A 19,640-nucleotide genomic window follows, 5' to 3' on the forward strand; every position below is an offset into this window, starting at 1 on the left:
GACTGCCTCAGCTTCCCCAACAACGCAAACGGCAAAGCACAGCCCGGTAACGCACGGTACAATTTAGTGAAATACATAACAGTATGCAATATTGCTACATTATTACTGCATCAATGAGTATAAGTATCATTAGTGTTTGGGAAGCATTTCATATAGTATATAATCGCATACATATACGTTTTAAAACTGCGTCCAATATTCGCGGTTTTTCGCTATTCGCGGGAGGGTAAAGAACGTAACCCCCGCGAATAACGAGGTCAAACTGTACATAGAATCAGATGCATCTGAAAGCAAAAATTTTAATAAATTCAGTAAAGTCACAACAATATGCTAAATAATAATCAAGTTACCTTCAATCTCTTGTAGTAACTGTAAAAGGTAATAAAATTTTCACCAATAATGAATGACGGACAGCAGAGGTTAGGGAAAATTGTCGCCAGCAGGCGAAGGCGAGGTTCAGGACATAACGTTGAGTCGTAGACAATAGTGCTTGTGCACGTCACCTATTCATGCCCTAAGGAGGCCGACCAATCGAATTCGGCCTGCTCCTCTCTAGCAAAGATAATTTTAGAAGTTTGTCGAGTCGAAGCCTGGGAATCCCGTAGGATCGATGCTTTTAAAAATATTCCATTTGCGTTGGATTACAGATCAGGCCACATGGTTAGATTACAACAAGTAGGGCCACACTAAATGGCTTGGCGGGCCGGGTTGTGGCCCGCGGGCCGCCTGTTGCACACCCCTGCTCTAAACTCTAATTTTAAAATTAGTGTCTTGCAAGTTTGTACTCCAATACAGATACGACTGACTCAGTTTGTCTGCACTCAAACGCATTAAATTCAGAGCTTGAATATTCAGACTAAGACGTGTAAATGAATGAATGTATGAGAAGTATAACAAGATGAGCTCAGCATTCATCTCGATAATTCTATTTTTTTATAATAAAATGAAACGCAAGAAGAATCGCTTTATGCATTTTCTTACATATAATCATTGGATACCAGGATTCTTCGAGATTTTGATGCCTTAAATCTTATAAAAACAAACCGTTTTTTAACTCTGATATAATTTTTAACTATCTCTTTCTTTATTGAAAAGTTATATTAACCTTATTACTACATTAAGATTTTTGGTTTAAAAAATCATTCGCACATTATCTTGCACCACACAAATAATTTGAATAATTGCAATGAAAATCAACTAGTTGTAAAAAAGTATTGTATCAACCAGTTTTTTACACTTTTCTTCTTTCTGTAATTTTTCACGAGACTGTCTATCCTATAATTGTCAGAACTAGTGTAAAACGATTATAGATATTATACGGTGTAAGCAAAGTCGTATTTCAGTCGGGTCCGCCAGGGCCAAGTGTGTTAAGGCATTCGACTCCTAATCCAAGGGTCGCGGGTTCGAATCCCCGTCACACCAAACATCCTCGCCCTGATCAGCTTTGTGGTTCCAAACTGTTGGCTTTGACCAAGGCTCAAAAATATCAAAGTATTAGTCAGCATTGGCACAAAGTTCTTAAAGTTTAGTGACATGAAATAAAATCGTCAACCATTTTAACTACAGAGACTGCATATATACAACGTAATGCACTGAATGAAAAGAAGCAAGTTTTAATACATGAGTTGTAGCTATACATGTCATTAAAAGGGGGTCAGGCCGTAGCCTTACTGGCCTTACCACTTCCTACGGCCCTGCATCCCCATATCACCTGACTCTATGGACGTTTCACAATGGAATTAAATAAATTGGGTGAAACTCTTCTTTACACTGATGTCGTACAAAGTACTTTCTAAGTGCAGGCTAAACTTCTGTTCTACTAAGAATCTTGCTTTGCTTCACTGTTTGGTCCAGTTGAACTTCATCCCTCTCATCTTCTCAGTGAGAAGTCCCCCGCTGGGACAGAGGTAAGTATACGGATTTACAAAGCTAAAATCAGTGGTTCGATTCCCCTTGGTGGACACAGCAAGTAGTCTGGCATGGCTTTGCTATAAGAAAACTCACACACACACTCTTGGTAAGAAGAGATTTATTTCTTGGCTGTCTTGCTGAGAGACTAATTGAACACGGCGAGACAATGGTGTACGCGAAAATGACATATGAAGTTTCCTACTGTTGGATATACAAGACTGCTCGGTTTAAGGTTTATTATCTAGTGTATTTAATGATTTAATATTGATGATTATTTAGTTTTCATACAAATAGTGTTAAAAGTTATAATTATCTTAAAAGCAATAGTTATGGAAAGTTTCATTACGTAACTCTGTATAGTTATACATTCCGTATACAATTTAAGTTTTGTACTAGGCTTTTGTAATATTGTTGACACCAGTTCACTAGAAAGTACTAGAATTATTCATTATGTATAATGTTCTTGTTACTAGAGGGTTAAAAATCTTTAGATTTTTCAATCACGTGTTATAAATACTTAGAAATACAGAGAAGAAAAAAGAAAATTAGTGAAAGTAAAAGTGAAGTTATACTGTGTGATCGTAAGTTTAGCCATGACGGGCAATTTCTAAAGTGAAAGTTTCACAGTTTGTATTGTAACAATAGAGATAGTGAAGAAGAATTCGTCTTGACAATTGATTTATAAAGTAATTGAACCAGACTGTGTGGACCTTTGACATAAAAAAGAACTCCTTAAAGCTCTGGATACGACTGTGGTAACCACTGAGGTAACATAAGTGAAATTATCACAGATTGTATTGTGATAATAGTGGATAGAAGAAATAATTCTTCTTGACAACTGAGTTCTAAAGTAATTGAACCAGACTGTGTGAACATTTGACGAAAAAGAGAACTAACTATTTGAAGTTATGCATTCAACTATGGTAAACGATCGAGTAATGAACCATTCTACATACATTTGGCTCGTTTTGGATACATTCTATTCTACAACAAGTGGATTGTATGCTGTTTCTTTATTGTTGAACTTTATCACAGACACTTACTGTAAAGAATCACGGCTTTATAAGACCTTACACTGGCGAGTCATCCAGAATTATACAGTGGTAAACGACGATAAAAGAAAACGTGAATGGCAACAGAAGTAGGTCTATATACACACAATTGTAGAAATTAGAATCACGCTATATACTATGTTAACTAATTCTGATAAATGGACATAGATAGAGAAGTAAGCAATTGAGCTAAAAGATAGTGACCTATGAGAATTTGTTAAATAACAACAAGAAATAAAGAGAGAACAGCAGCAATAGAAGAAAGTACAGGACAGATATTAAAGAGAGAAGAAAGACTAAAAGATAAAAGGGAAATAGACTGAAAGAAGAAAAGGAAAGAAACGAGAGACTATAAATATCTAGAGATAAAATTAAAGCAAGAATAAAAGGAAGTAGAAAGAGTGAGATTACAAAGCCCACCTAACTGAAAGACAAAGAACCCAATGATGACAATAGAGTCAAGACCAACCGATCCAAGCTGTCAAAATTTGATTAAGAGAAAGATATAAAGTATTCTTTTTGAAGAGATATGAAAAATTCGCCTGAACTAAGAACCAAAATAAAGGTAACAGGGCAGTCTTTCTCAGCCCCACTTCTCATAGAGAAAGGCCCACATGTGTATACAGACATGATTTCAGAGGATACTATGTACTAGGACAAGTTAAAAGTGGTGTTGTTGAAATGCTACGAAATTACCAAGAAAGGATTTTGTCAGATATTCAAAAATGTCAAACCTTACACTAGAGAAGATGTATTTCAGTTTATGGCACGTCTATAACAATAATTCACAAGATGTATTGTTATAGCCAAGTGTGAAAATAATGTTAAAAGACCGGCAGATCAACAAATACGTGAACAGCTCGTGATCATATGCTCAACTAACATGTCAGTGTTCTTGTAGGAGAGAGCACCAAAAGACGTGGACGAGATGATCAAGTTGACAGAACCGGAAATGGTTAACCAGAAGCGGGATGCCACCAAAGGTGACAAGAACTCAATGGAGAGAAGGGATAAGAGATGCTATATTTTTACAGAATGAAGCATATTGTAAGTTAGTACAATTCTGTAACCAACAAGTTACAGTAGAAACCACAACAAAAAGCAAAGATATGCTATGCTTGTTATAAAAATGGGGCACTCTACAAAAGTGTGCAACTCTTTCATCAACAAGCAGCAGTAGAAGTCTCAACATAAAGCAACTGAAACTACCTACACAGACAGTCCTGATAAGAAACGAAAGTGACAGACACCATAGTTGCTGCTGCTAGAAAAAAAAAGTAAAAAATATACAACATATCATATTCACCACAATAAGAAAGTGCTGTCTCAATGATGCTCAGCTTAAGCTAAGAAATGGATCAACAGCGCTGCTAGTGATTGGGGCATGTGGCAAGCATTGTGAGGTGCCAAGAAATCACAACGTGCCAGAGGGTGAAAGCTATGTCGAGGGCAAGAAAGTGAAGACAGTGAAAAAGGTTTTCATAGCAAGAATAAATACGGACACTCTCTGCTACGTGAAATACCTTGAACCCTTGTGTATGAAGGCACCAATCTATATCTTGATGATTGGAAACACACTAAGTAGTAGAAGTTTGGAGGATCTAGACAGATAGAAGATTGATGGGGCATCTGCAGCCATCACAAGAGCTGAAAGGAAGAAAAGTAAGCAAGGTATCAAACCACTTCAATCTCGAAAAGTGACATCCCGAACACACGTCTAATAGAACTGAAAGACGTACCGAAGTAAAACTATTTAGTGCAAAAATTTTGGGACAGCGTCTGGAGAAAGTTGATCACAAGAAGGGGAAAGAGACTTAGAAAATAGAGAGCCAGAAAAGAATAATGTACTGGATATATTAAAGCAGTTCTAATGAGAAAGCTAAACACAAAGAAAGTCATAAGCATTTCTATAAAAAAGAAGGTTAAGGATAGACATTTCAAGGTCGAACACAAGGTCTTAGTTCTGCTATCCCCAGACTGGAACAACTCACCCTACAGTAGAAAGATCCTTTCGAGATACACAAAACTGTTAACAGAATGGACTCTATAGTGAAACCAGATAGAAAAACCAAGATCTACCACACCAATTTGTTGAAGAAGCATTTTGAAAGGTAAGATGACCTAACAGATATAAATGGACGTGTTAGGTGTGGCTGTTTTAGATACAGAAGAAAGTGACTTTGTTATAGAAAATGAAGACACACTAGATCCAGAACCACTGAGTGGAGATAAGAAGTACTTAAGTGTCAAACAGAAGAAAGACTTACAGAAGCAACTGTACCAGTACACAGATGTATTCACAAGTTAGCCAAAACTTACTTTGTATAAAACAAGATTAGGGCATCGGGTAGGTCTTCATCTTGACTGGATTCCTAGTCGTCGTCTTGATCTTGCAAATGTTAGTGCAGAATATATGAAGAGATTTCGTCTATGAACTGAGAACAGCCTTTGTATATAGTATAAAAATATTGTGATTATTTTTCTTGAAGAAGAGCTTTTGGATAAACAAGACTGTTCAGTTCAAGAGTTATTAGTTGGTTTATTTAACGAACTAATATTTAATGATTATTTAGTGTTCATAACAAGAGTCCTAAAAGTTAATTATTTTAAAACCAATAGTTATAGCAAGTTTCCTTACGTAACTGTTCAGTCATATGTTGTGTATGCAGTTTCATTGTTGTACTAGACTCTTGTAATATTGTTGACATCTTATTAGAAGCTTCTAAGTTTTTATCAATATTGTTACTAGAGTGCTAGCTATTTCTAGATTTTCCTGTTATAATTAGATGATACAAAGGGGAAATAACTGGTGATAGTAGGTGAAGTTAAGACTGCTTGATTGTCAGTTTAGTCATACAAAAAATTTATAAGGTGAAATTTTCACTCTTTGTATCGTAACAACAGAGAAACGAATAATTCGTCTTGTCAGTTGAGTTCTAGGATAATTGAACCAGTCTGTGTGGACTTTTGACAAAAAAAAAGAATTAATTATAGCTCTAGATTCAACTCTGGTGAACAGTAGTGTAAATAACTTTTGTACATACATTTGACTTGTTTTGATTACATGTTATTTTGAAACAAAGTGGATTATGTGCTGTCCGTTTATTGTTGAAATTTATCGCCAAGTTCCAGACACTTACTGCAAAGAATTGTGACTTTAAAAAACCTGACACCTATCTTTAGAGATCCGTGGACGACGGTCGACGATTGACTAGCTCTTATCTTTCAGAACATGGCCGTCAGCTGGTGTGGAAGCTTTCTTCCTACATCTTCCCTTATGCCACTCCACACAACGATTCTATATATATATATTCCTGAACCCAGTGGCTCACACTAGACTGGTTAATTTTAATTCTCCTAGCAACTTGTCTTGTCGAAAGTCCTTCTTTGCTCAAAGAAACAATAACTGTTTGTTTTTACCGTGGAATTTGTCGTATTGTCACCTACATGCACTAGGACTTTAGAACAATGATGATGCTTCCGAAAAAAACTGTGAAAAAATTGTGTGATGAAAAATCATGTTTCCATCACTTTACACGTAAAAGTCATACCAATAAAAACAAATTCCAAAATCAATCTAACATTTACATTTTCTTGTTTTTTTTTTGTAAAATTTCAAATTTCGTTTCAACAATTAACCGGTAAAGTTTAGATATCTTTTGAATATGGAAGCAAGTTCGGCTGCAGACTGCCTTATCAAAAGTTAACAGAAGGGGAAGAATACTTATAATTTATATGGAACTGTAAACCTAAACTCGTATCTCTACATAATGAATGGTGCACTTTTAAAATCCCTTAACATCGTCCTGAGACAGAAAATGCTGTAAACTTACGTGATCTATCCAGTCACGCTGAAGTGTCCTAAATTTCCTTGGACTATTTGTAAACACTTTTAACTAAACTTTAGAAAGTGTTTGTAAGGTAAAGTGCTTTTATTACCATTTTAAAGCAAAATGTGAGGAGAACAGCCTTTCAAACGTGTTTCTAAAGAACCTCGACCACTTTCTTGTTTGTTTCTAGTTGAGCACGAAGGTTTCTAACGGTGTAAGTCCGTAGACGTGCTGCAGTGCCCCTGGAGGGCAATAAGTGGGACTAATGAATGAGTGTTTGTTTGTTTGTTTTTGAAGTTCGCACAAAGCTACTCGAGGGCTACCTGTGCTAGCCGTCCCTAATTTAGCAGTGTAAGACTAGAGGGAAGGCAGCTAGTCATCACCACCCACCGCCAACTCTTAGGCTACTCTTTTACCAACGAATAGTGGGATTGACCGTAACATTATAATGCCCCCACGGCTGAAAAGGCAAGCATGTTTGGCGCGACGGGAATGTGAACCCGCGACCCTCAGCTTACGAGTCGCACGCCTTAACACGCTTGGCCATGCCGGGCCGCTTATGAGTGAAACAGTAAAAAATAAAAACCGAAAAAGATGGAAAATAAAACTAGTGAAAAATCAAATGTAGAGAAGATATTAACATTAAATATAATAGAATAATGGAGAAAACAGGTGAGATGAGTCAAATCAATAAGTTGAATGTTGATATGAATTATACAAATAAAAAATTGCAAACATTGTACAAGTTAAAAAGGATGAACCCAAGAAAAATAAAAGAAACAGAAAATTAATAGTAGATGGAGAAACAAAAGTATGGATAAAACGTGAAGAAGAGAAGGGAATATATGATGAACCTATTAAAGATGTAAGATTACGAAAGAAGGAATTACTGAACTTGTCGAAAAAGGGAAGCTTGAAGAATGATAAATATCCTGTATCAGATAAAATTTACATGGTGATTTTGAAGGAAGTTAAGAATTGAATGTGTGAGCACTTGCTACTATTTCTCTACGTCCTTGTATGGAGGGCAGTAAGTAAAAGATTGGCTAACGTTGTACCAACGTTTGTTTTTTTAAATTTCGCGCAAAGCTACACGAGATCTATCTGTAATAGTTATTCCTACTTTGGTAGTATAAGACTAGAGAGAAGGCAGCTTGTCATCATCACTCGCTGTTTAGTTTTACCAACAAATAGTGGGATTGAGCGTGCATTATAAAGCCTGCAGGGCTGAAAGGGCGAATATGTTTGGAGTGTCTTGGATTCGAACCCGCGCCTCTCAGATTAACAGTCGATTGCCTTAACCACCTGGCCATGCCGACCCTTAATGTGGGTGTTTTGATTGTTAAAAAAGTCGATAGTAATTGTGTATCATCTTTTTTTCATGCTTAATAGTGAGAATAGTAAGTCTCGGGGACACAAATACATATTTTGTAAGGTGGAAGTCATCTCCAGCTAAGACAGTTTTACTCTTCTGACAGTGTGGTTGGAATTTGAAAAGGTTTCCATCCAATGTGATAAATGCAGTTAATTAAGGAGAGCTTAAGAGTAGACTCGATAAATATTTGAATAATGAGTGGCTTTCAGTTTTATTTTTAATTTATATAGTGGATGGTACGAAGAAGATAGACCAACAGATCTCTTGTTGTCCTTAAATTATACGTATTTTTTAATGTATAAACAAATTTAACAGCCGAGCTTGTTGTAAATGTCGGAAAAATAACATAAAAAGAGTTAATGGAAACGATAAAATAAGTTGAAGCAAAAAAAAAGAGGAAAATTTAATTATATAAAAAGAAATGTATAATAAGTGAAAAAAGAATAATGAATCGATTAGTAGAAAAATAAATGTTAAGACTTAGAGCAACGAAGAGGGAACTAATATGTAACAGGAGTCAATTTAAACTGGAATAATCAGTCTAAAAACAGGAAAAGAATTTGACAATAAGCAAAGGAAAACAGTGCAAGAAAAACATTTAAGAGAAAAAGTACGAAAATTAAATTTCGTATAAAGGTGGGCTCAAAAATAACTTTTTGCACGAGACAACAAGATGAAAGGTTTTAGATTTCTCATTATATTGAGTTTTATTGACTGTCAATTTGACAACCAATAAGAGATTTTCACGTAATTTTTTGTAACACTAAATGAAAAATTGCCTAGTGAAAAAATATTCAAAACCATTTTAAACACAGTGAATCTTTTACCTGACATACAGCACTCGTTGAACAGTAGACATGTCACTTTCTGCTACTGTAGGTCAAGTAAAAGGTTATACAGTATCTTGTTTATGATCATTTTTGAGGATAAAGAGCTGACGGTGGGTGATATTAACTAGCTGCCTTCTCTCATGTCTAATATCTCGAAATGTGTGAATATAGCCTTTATGGAGCTTTCCACAAAATGTTGGAAAAAATAAAGTTAAATAGAATCTATATAAAACAATAAATTTGTTTCGATATATTACTAAAAACATTTAGGCTTAACAAATATACAGCTGATTTAGAACACATATTTACCAAATTTATGAAAAATTGAAATGATTTAGTATCAAACGCTCTTATCAGCTCCATTACAATAATTTATTGTTGTTAACTTTTACTTTAGCTGGCTACGAAGAGGTTGCCACGATCGCCAGACCACCGATAGATATGCTCCCGAAAACACCATCATCAGACAAAACAGGCTATATCATTTCAGCTTTTAGGGTACTTCCGGGGGAAGATCGAGAAAAGCTCGAACGAAGTTGGCTGATGTGGAGTGGCGCAAGACTGATCTACAAGCGATTGCCTCAACGATTAGGGCTACGTCGGATCACTTTCCACAAGAAAGTTTGTCCTGATCACGGGATTACGTATATACTTCTTTGTGAATGTGCTACCCTCATGGAACGCGTGACAGAAGCTTGCGTTTTTGTCGACCAGTTAAGAGCAAGATGTTGTGGATACACCGCCCTCTACAGGATAGTAGAACCTTTTTAGTGATATTCATTTTTATGGAATTAAAACTGTGATTGCTAAGTGCCATTGCTATGGGATCCTTTATTCATATATGAACAATCCCATCCTAAAATAATATGTGTAATAAGAAGGGGTCGTTTATCAAAAAATAAGGTATATGTATGAATAATGTTTGCTGTTTTTAAAAACAATATTTTTGACCCCTACAAAAATATTAAGAACCCGAAAGATCGACCAAAATTTTAAAGTACTTGAGCTATTTGGACATCTTTTAATTTTTTACGTATATTATGTGCATACCGTAAATTGTACGTTAATAAGTGTATAACTGTTTATGGTGTATAAGAACTATCTATGTTTGTATTCACACACACTTGTATTTTGAAATTCAAATGACAGTATTCTAATGTTTGTCTGGTATTTTCTGTGCATGAATAAACTGGCCAGAGCTGTTTCTTTGTGTATTTTATAAGAAAACATCAAATATGCTGCAGATCACTGCATACTTTATTCATTTCTGTTATCTGCATTTTGACTGATAAAAATCTCTGTTTTCATTTGAAGTTCTCATACAGGTATAGGGGCCTGCCATGGCCTAGCGCGTTAAGGCGTGTGCTTCGTAATCTGGGGTTCGCGCCCGAGTCGCGCCAAACACGCTCGCCCTCCCAGCCGTGGGGGCGTTATAATGTGACGGTCAATCCCACTTTTCGTTGGTAAAAGAGTAGCCCAAGAGTTGGCGGTGGGTGGTGATGACTAGCTGCCTTCCCTCTAGTCTTACACTGCTGAATTAGGGACGGCTAGCACAGATAGCCCTCGAGTAGCTTTGTGCGAAATTCCCAAACAAACATACACGCATATGGTCATTATACTTTGTTTAAAAAATATATACCACTGAAGATGATAACATTATTATTAAGTTAAAAGATGTTACAGTAAAGTAATATAATGTGCTTATTTAGAAAACTTATCTTTTTCTGGTGTCTTGTATTATTTGGACAGGTTACAATTTAATCATGGCATCTGTAGATAGATGTAAAACGTTAGATATATGTATAAGATAGAAAGCCTAAAAGATCGAACCCGTATGATAAAATTTAGTAACTGAGCACATGTTTTCGTGTTCTTCAGGTATTGCAATAATGACACCATACTCGTGGCAATGAGAATTCAAAAGGGAAATGACGTCGTGGTATTGGTAATGAAGGCGTACGTGTTATGTCATAAACCATAAATATTTTGATATAGGTTGGCTAGTCACTGAACAAGAAAGTATTCATTAAGAAAGCTTGGATCTTTGCCTCCTTCCTCCATTTCACCTTTTCACTGACATGTAAACACTTAGCTTTAAAGACAAGAACGTTTTACAATGAAAACTGGAAATTACATTTCTCCTTATGAAACATGTATATTGATATTGTGCAAACAGTCATTTTGTAACACATTCGCTGATTTCATTATATATGGCGATAGTTTATAGTAGTTTATTTTAACATGTGTAAGATTTGTTGTTGTTTTATTAGAAGTTACAAACTGTTAGTATCTTATCAAAAAAATGACCAGCCTCCATATAAAACAAATAAATCAATTAGGTAATCTTTAAGAGTAACTAAAATCAGGAGGTTCGATTCCCCTCGGTGAAGTCAGTAGATAGCTCGATGTGGCTTTGCTATAAGAAAACGCATACACACACACTCGATAATGACTACTTATAAAAATTAGAAACAAAAATACAAGATCCTTTTTAACTATTTAAATTATATCCAACTAATTGCGTGTTAGAATTTTCACTAAAGAAATATTTATATATTCCTTTTCTATACATATTGCTGGTTTCTTAGAAGTGTATGGAGTGTTTCAAAGTTTAAAACATTATTATGATATTTAAACTGAAAAGAAATGTCAAGATTAAACTATTACTTAAATAATTACTTTTATCGTTGAATAGCAATTTGAAGACATTAAAAACATGTATTATTATGCCTCCATCTAAAAATCACAAGTTATTTCAGCTAAGCGTTGTATTTGAGCTGTTGTTTTGTTTGTTTGTTTGTTTTGTATCTTCGTATTTTGTTATCAGGACGAAAAACAAACTACCAATTTTCAATATCCAACTCTTCATAAAGTTCCGTTAAATTTTGTGTGTGTGAAACACAATAATAATTACATATAAAAAAGCTTTTGTCGTGTAAACTATTGTCAACAAATGTTTCAACAACTGGATGGTACTGAGCTAGTAAACCTCAATATAAAAGTTCCTCGCGATTCAACCAACTTGTAAATGTTTTAATAGTTTGATATCATTTATCTCTAAGAAGTAAATCTATATTGGTATTTATTAAGAAGTAGGTTCTTTAATGGTTGAAAGAATCCTCTCAGAGAGAACTACCTAGTGACAAAAATTGTGAATAATGTTCGTTTAATGTGACATTGAATGTTTGAAGTATAAACTCAACGTATCTTAAAGTAATGATTAAAGCTTGATATTAAATTCAACTGTTTTGAAACGGTAAAGCAATTTATTGTTTCTGTATTTGTCACATTACAGTTAAAACTAGATAAAACTTTGTAATTTAAGCACCTTAAATGTTTGTGAAAAAAAATTCATTGTGAATAACAATCCATTTATGTCACCATAGTATACGTGACAATGATTGCTAATACTTTATATTTATAAACTACTAGTTCTTGTCCTGTGTAGAGTTGCACAGTGGAAAACAAATGAAAAATTCTCTTTAATGCAGCCATCCTTAAATGTTCCGAAATTGTAAATATTACCAGGGTATCTTAGATTTTTGAATACATACTACACTGGTAAAGAAACGGTTTATAAATGAAAGAGTTAGGTTAGTTAAAGTTATATTGGAAAAAAATAGTTTGTAGAAAATACTAACATTTTTCCTCTTTTAATATAACATTGGCGGTCCGGCATGGGCAGGTGGTTGAGGCACTCGACTCATAAATTGGAGGTCACGAGTTTGAATCCCCGTCACACCAAACATGCTCGCCTTTTCAGCCATGGAGGCGTTATAATATGACGGTCAATTCAATTATTCGTTGGTAAAGGAGTAGCGCAAGACTTGGCAGTAGGTGGTGATGACTAGCTGCCTTCTATCTAGTCTCATACTGCTAAATTTGAGACGACTAGCGCAGATAGTCCTCGAGTAACATTGCGCGAAATTCAAAACAAATCAAACCAATATAACATTTGAAATACTCTAGCTGTAGTAATTTCACTTTTTATTTAAACTCACTAAACAGGTAAATACGTTAAACCTGTGAAATCCCTGTCACAAAAAGTCCGAGCTGATGATTTTTCGAAAGATGGTTCAATCTAGTGTTAAGTTTTAACTACGTAGCCAGTCAATGGTTTTCCTCATTTTAGATTTTTATTTATTCTTGTTTTGCTTTCATTCCGTCAGAATTAAACAAAAAAAAAAACGATTTTAACGCAATGTAGAAACAGTTGACAGCAGTTCATATAAGGATCAATTGCGACTGTAAGTTCCAGAAAAATAAAACAGTAATCAATGTTTCGATATAAGCCATCTTGAAAATACGTTAACATACAATAACAAGGGTTAAGCTAATAATTATATAAGTTCTAAAATCGGTGTTTATTTGCCAACCCTTAAAATTCTACAAGTTTCTTGGGTGTCTGTGACAAGACGCAGATTTCAAACGAATTCTCCACAAGGATAAACTTACATTCCTAATATAATCTGTTTATTCCTTGTTTTTCTGTTGTTGTTTTTTGTTGTTGTTGAATTTTTTTGTTACAAAAGACACTAATTCGGGTTTTCTTTAACCAATGTTTCAAGAATTCTTTATAAGTAATCATGATTTACGATACAACTGACGCTCTTTTTTTATTATTATTATTTAACACATTAGTCACTTCGTTCAAGTGACAAGTATGTGATAGAAGAATTGGTACTTTTCGTTGCTGAAGTATGTTACAATATTTGTGCCATAAGATATCCTCAATTAAGTAAATGCCAAATGTGGCGATTAATCTACAGGAAACTTAAGCTGAATCCCATGATGTGCAGAGCACAGATAGTCTATTGTGTAACTTTGTGCATACTTCTAATCAATCAACTTGAGCTAAACAATATTCTTCCCCCCTTAGTGTTTATAAGTAAGTGGATATGATTTTTTAAGAAACTGAATTCGCAATCTACAGATTGATTTTGATTGACTTTTGAATTTCGCGCAAAGCTACACCAGGACTGTCTGCGCTAGCCGTCCCTAATTTAGCAGTGTAAGACAATAGAGAAGGCAGATAGTCATCACCACCCATCGCGGACTTTAGGATACTCTTTTACCAATGAGTAGTGGGGTTGATCGTCACTTTATAACGCCAAAACGGCTGAAAAGTGAGAGTATGTATGGTGTGACGGGGATTCGAAACTGCGTCCCTCAGATTGCGAGTCGAAAGCCTTAACCACCTGGCCATGCCAGACAATCTCAATTTATGTATCGCGGGGTTCGAATTTCCGTCACCGAACATGCTCGTCCGACAGTTAATCCCAATCTTCATTGGTGAAATAGCCAAAGAGTTGGTGGTAGGTGCTATTAACTAGTTGCTTTCCCTCTATTCTACCCCTATTGAATTTTGGACGGCTAGCATAGATAAGAAAAACTCATTAAAATGTGAAAATAGCTTAACTCGTGTAATTTCAAGATAATAAATTAATGTGATTGAAATCACTGAACAACGTTGACAAATTTACAAATAATTTTTTAAGTTCGCCTTCTTAATTCATATTTTATTAACTATTGATAAAGTGTGATATCAAATAAAAAAAAGACATTTCAAAAACCCTGCCTTTCGTCAGGTGAAAAAAAAAGCTGTATTGTATGTTCAAGACGTGATTTTTAAATGCTATCAGTTGGTTTACAGCTGCATGTCAAATTTTAAATATTACACAAAAATTATAAGACTCCTGCCTGCTTTGTGCGTCAGGCGCATATTTACATTTTATTTATTTACCTGTCTGTATTTCAGAAAAGTTTGTTTTTGAATTTTACGCAAAGCTATACAAGGGATATCTGTGCTGGCTGTCCCTAATTTAAAAGTGTAAGATTAGAGTTAGAGATAAGGCAGCTAGTCATCATCACCCTCCGTCAACTCTTTTACCAATGAATAGTGGGATTGTGCATCACATTATGACGCCCTCACAACTTAAAAGGACGAGGATGTTTGGTGTGACGGGGATTCGAACCAGCAACCCTCAGATTACAAGTCGAGGGCCCTAACCATCTGACCATGCCGGGCCCATTTCTGAAAAGTTTACATATATTGCTCTTACATCAATTGGTCACACAGAAAACTACTCCGTCGCACCAAACATGCTCGCCCTTTCAGCCGTAGGGGCGTTATAATATTATGGTCAATCCCACTATTCGTTGGTAAAAGAGTAGCCCAAGAGTCGGCGGTGGGTCGTGATGACTAGCTGGCTTCCCTCGCTTCCCTCTAGTATTACACTGCTAAATTAGGAATGGTTGGTGCAGATAGCCCTCGAGTAGCTTTGCGCGAAATTAAAAAGAAAACTACTTTCGAAAAAAAAATTGTTAATTTTGTAAGATTGGTTTTCTGTTGAACGATTTGACAAGTTGTTTCTTTGTGTGTTTGTTTTTTTTTAAGTTAAGCACAAAGCTACAGAATGGGTTGTTTATGATATTCCCACCATGGGTATCGAAATTCGGTTTCTAGCTTTTTAAGTCTGCAGACATGCCGCTGTGTCACTAGAGGACACGACCAGACGAAAAGCGCTAGCTCGAAACACCTTTCTTTAAAGTAAAATTTTAAATAACCTGGCTTTGTTCAACCTATTATTTAAGTTTAATTATTTTATTATCTCCTATCTTAATGACTCCTATTATTGGATGAGTTCCTTTTTGTAATTTTTCGGTAAAATAAAACATGTTATTTCTCTCAACTGAAAAGTTATACAAATTTAGTGTTCGTTCAGGTAACAAAGGGTATGAAGCGTAAGCATATTTTCAGAAATAAAGTAATTTAATCACTTACTTTATCAACTAGTTTGAGTACTCGTCCCCGGAACGAAAGTTTTGTAAATTCGTTACCAATGAAAATACCTCAAGATACAAAAAGTTGTTTACCTTATACGTAATTTTGGTGAAGTTCTATCTACGCCTTGCCATATAGTTACACGGACATACAACAGACAGTATTATAATATTTATATGTTGTTTTGAATTAAGCACAAAGCTACAAAATGAGCTATCTGTGCTCTGCCTACCACGGATATCGAAACCCGGATTTAGTGGTGTATATCCGCAGACATACCGCTGTCCCACTGGGGAGCATAATATTTATATAGATTCTGCAACTCTACTAATATATCATGTTCAAACAGAACTTCGAGGTTTTCGGTACTGAATAACTTAACACACACTTTTTTATTTTTGTTTTTCAAATCGTTTTTCACATATTTAAGAAATTTGTAGTCACTGGTATTAACCTCGTGACGTTAGAGTCTCTTTCTAGCCAATGCCAAAACGTCCTACAACATATCACTTCAAGTGAAACTAAAAGTAATGATGTAGTTTAGTTTACAGATTTACAACTAAATTATTTACAGATCGCCTTTTAATTTGAGGTTATTGAAAGTAAAACTTCATAACTTATTGAAGATTTACAAATAATATAAATCAAAATAAAGTACCTCTTATAAACTTAATAATCCAATAAAATAACTTCCTAAAATTGAAGTACTAGCAGGTTGTGAAAACTAAGTCGTTTATATTAAATTAATCACATTTTTTGCCAACTTTAAACCGACTGATACTATATTTCTGATCTACTGCAACTTTTTATGACTGAGATACTATCATTCATGTTGTGCAAGCTTAAAGATTTGAGTGAGCTAATGTCTGTGTTTTCTTAAAGCAAAGTCATATGGGGCCATCTGCTGAGTCCACAGAGGATTGGGTGGGCTATATTGTATTATTTGGAATTATATCTCGTCAAGAAAATATTGAACATATTTTTGTACTTTTAATTACCCTATGAAAATTATAATATATTGTAGAGTAATTATGTTTTTCTCTATGTGTTTTCATACTTCATCATTTACGTGCTTATACTATCGTTGATACTTTTGATTCATCAAAATAAATAAACTTACACATTCAGTTTTTTTCTCATATTATTTTTTTATAGATGACGTTATGAGAATTACTTTCATCATATCCAGAACTGTTACCAAATCTATAAAAGCTTATATCTTCTAAGTAATGATCCGTGGATAATCATCTTTTACTGGGATCTGTGATTTGCTCCTCAGTTATATCGGTCTCTAGTTTAGATTTCTTTATACTAGAAGAACTCTCGTCTGATTTGAATATTTCTGCATCTAGTCCAGATGCTGTGTTCTCACTGTGTTACATCCGGTTTCCACAGACAGTAAAGTTCTCTCATTATCTTCTTGATCACTTTTGTTTTCCTTTTTTCTCAAATGCATAGAATGCAATACCTCGGTATGTTAATAGTGCCATCTCTTCTTCATGACTTTTACTGACATCAAATGCTCAGGAACAGTATCAACAGTACACTTAAATGAATTCTATACACGTTCTAAACACAATTCCTTGGATTCTCCACAACTTTCTAACTGATCATGGAAAGTTTGGTTTGGTTTTGTCTCAAAGCTACTCGAGGGCTATCTGCGCTAGCCGTCCCTAATTTAGCAGTGTAAGATTAGAGGGAAGGAAGCTACTTATCACCATCCACCGCCAACTCTTTGGCTACTCTTTTACCAACGAATAGTGGGATTGACCGTCACATTATAATGCCCCCCACGGCTGAAAGGGGCGATCATGTTTGGTGTGACGGGGATTCGAACCCGCGACCCTCCGATAACGATTCGAGTGCCTTAACCATCTGACCATGCCGTGCTGTATCACAGAAAGATCCAACAACGTCTTCAGCTTTTGACCAACCTTTAAAGATATTGAAACATAAGATGCACCTTTGTGGGTTACAACTCTTAACATGAATGACAAATCTCAATCGTACATCCTATTTAACTGACAAATTCACGTTCAGGGTTGACTTAACCTTGTATAAAAATGAATAAAAACCATATAATCCCAAACACCTTTGAAAAATGGACCATTATTCTCGAGGGACAAACTGGGAATGGTGGTGTAACCGAATGAGTAACATGTATAAAGGAAGTTTAGTGACGTCATGAATGTCATCCGGTTTTGTATTTTTATTTTAGCAAAGCCACATCGGGCTATCTACTGTATCCACCGAGGGAATAGAACCCCTGATTTTAGCGTTATAAATCCGTATACTTACCACTGTACCAGCGGGAGACCCATCCGGTTTTCCAGGAAATGTTTCATTCCCGGTACAATGTAGCAGATCGTGAGAATGTGTGTGAAAAGGTGTTAATGATATTTTACTTTTAGAAATCGCTGAAACTATTTATATTTCAAACTATACTTAAGTGTTTAATTAATAAAGGTGAAAAATTATCTTAAATAAACAATAAGTTTTAGGAAATTCAGCTTTCCCATTACATGAAAAAATAAGCAAAGAATAAAAATTACTTTTCTGATAAAGATGAAACCAATGAACGGAGATAAATGATCCCAAGATCTGGATTAATTCAGAAAGGTTGAACAGTTTTTAGGCTAGCAATCCAAGAAGCTTCTTTTATTTCTCTATCTGTTTTAGCCTTAAATCCACTGCCAGTGCTAGTAACATCGTTAACAGAACGACTGGGTTGTTTCGTGTTGATTAACGTGGAGATTGTTCTTGGTGTTAACGGATGATTTACAATTGTTAAAATGTTCTCTAAGAGTTGTTGGTATATGTCCTACATGTTGGATATAAAAATAGTTCACTTCGAAATTACAAAATATTTTATTTTATTGAAGTAACGCAAAATGACACAATAATTGGACTTGATGTATTTTATTATAAAATTACTCCATGATTTTGCATGCATTTAACGTCTATTGTTAGTAGCTGAATTAATCATTACAATTACAGCAAATATGTTTTCACTAGGCAGGTAACAAAAAACTCAGTGTTAAAACAATTGAAGGCAGTAAGATCTAGGCATGTACATCAGACGTAATTGTGTGTTACCGGTCTTGTAACCAGACGAAAACAAGAGCAATAAGTTCACTACATCGCGTTTGTAAAGACATTAACTAAAAATAAGAAAAACAAAAGAAATTTCTAACAGTGTCGCTTGAATAAATCTTAGATAAGCCTTGTTTATAAACTAGTTATAGAAGAGATAAGAACATAACAATTTCCAATCACTTTTTTCTTCTTACTCATCTCTGAACCATCTTCGTCTAATATTGATTTTGACTTCAAAATCATTTTATTAATCATATATGCTTTGACTGTACACTTGTATAATCATAGACGTTACTGAAAATATTACCACGAATTAAACTAAATGATAGCATGCCTTGTTCATTCCACACTTTATATTCATGTAGCTCACATAAAACGTATAAAGCTGCCAAACTTCTAAAGAATGAACACTTAGTACATATTCAGTAATAACTCCAGAAGTTATTAGTACTTGAATTCAACAAATAGAGGTTATTATAAACCAAACTGGCTAGCAAGTATTAGATACATTATATTTTCTTTCATTCTAAAACTAGCTAAAAGATATGACTTCATTTTACTTGGATAAACTCATAAAAATTGTGATTCATAAATGAGCGTAATCCTTCAATATTACTAACATTAAAACCTAGATAAAGTAAAATGAAATAATAAATTTGCCTACAGTATGGTGCAAGTACAGTAACAAATAACAAGTTGCATTCAACATCAAAGCTAACAACTAAAGCATGTACAAACTGTCCATTACTTTACAACCAGCCT

At 34.8% G+C, this 19,640-nt stretch overlaps 1 protein-coding gene across 2 annotated transcripts in view; it reads left to right on the top strand.

The window, feature by feature from the left end:
• Positions 1-10,203, top strand: part of LOC143232507 (uncharacterized) — a 91,618-nt gene extending 81,415 nt beyond the window's left edge. For both annotated transcript variants that reach the window (XM_076468062.1, XM_076468061.1), the window contains one exon: positions 9,396-10,203. In XM_076468062.1, the coding sequence (XP_076324177.1) occupies positions 9,396-9,769 (374 nt within the window). In that variant the 3' untranslated portion in view covers positions 9,770-10,203. The remainder of the gene's footprint in view (positions 1-9,395) is intronic.
• Positions 10,204-19,640: the final 9,437 nt, after the last annotated feature.

The sequence above is a fragment of the Tachypleus tridentatus genome, chromosome 11 (assembly GCF_004210375.1).
Source record: "Tachypleus tridentatus isolate NWPU-2018 chromosome 11, ASM421037v1, whole genome shotgun sequence".
NCBI lineage: Eukaryota > Metazoa > Arthropoda > Merostomata > Xiphosura > Limulidae > Tachypleus > Tachypleus tridentatus.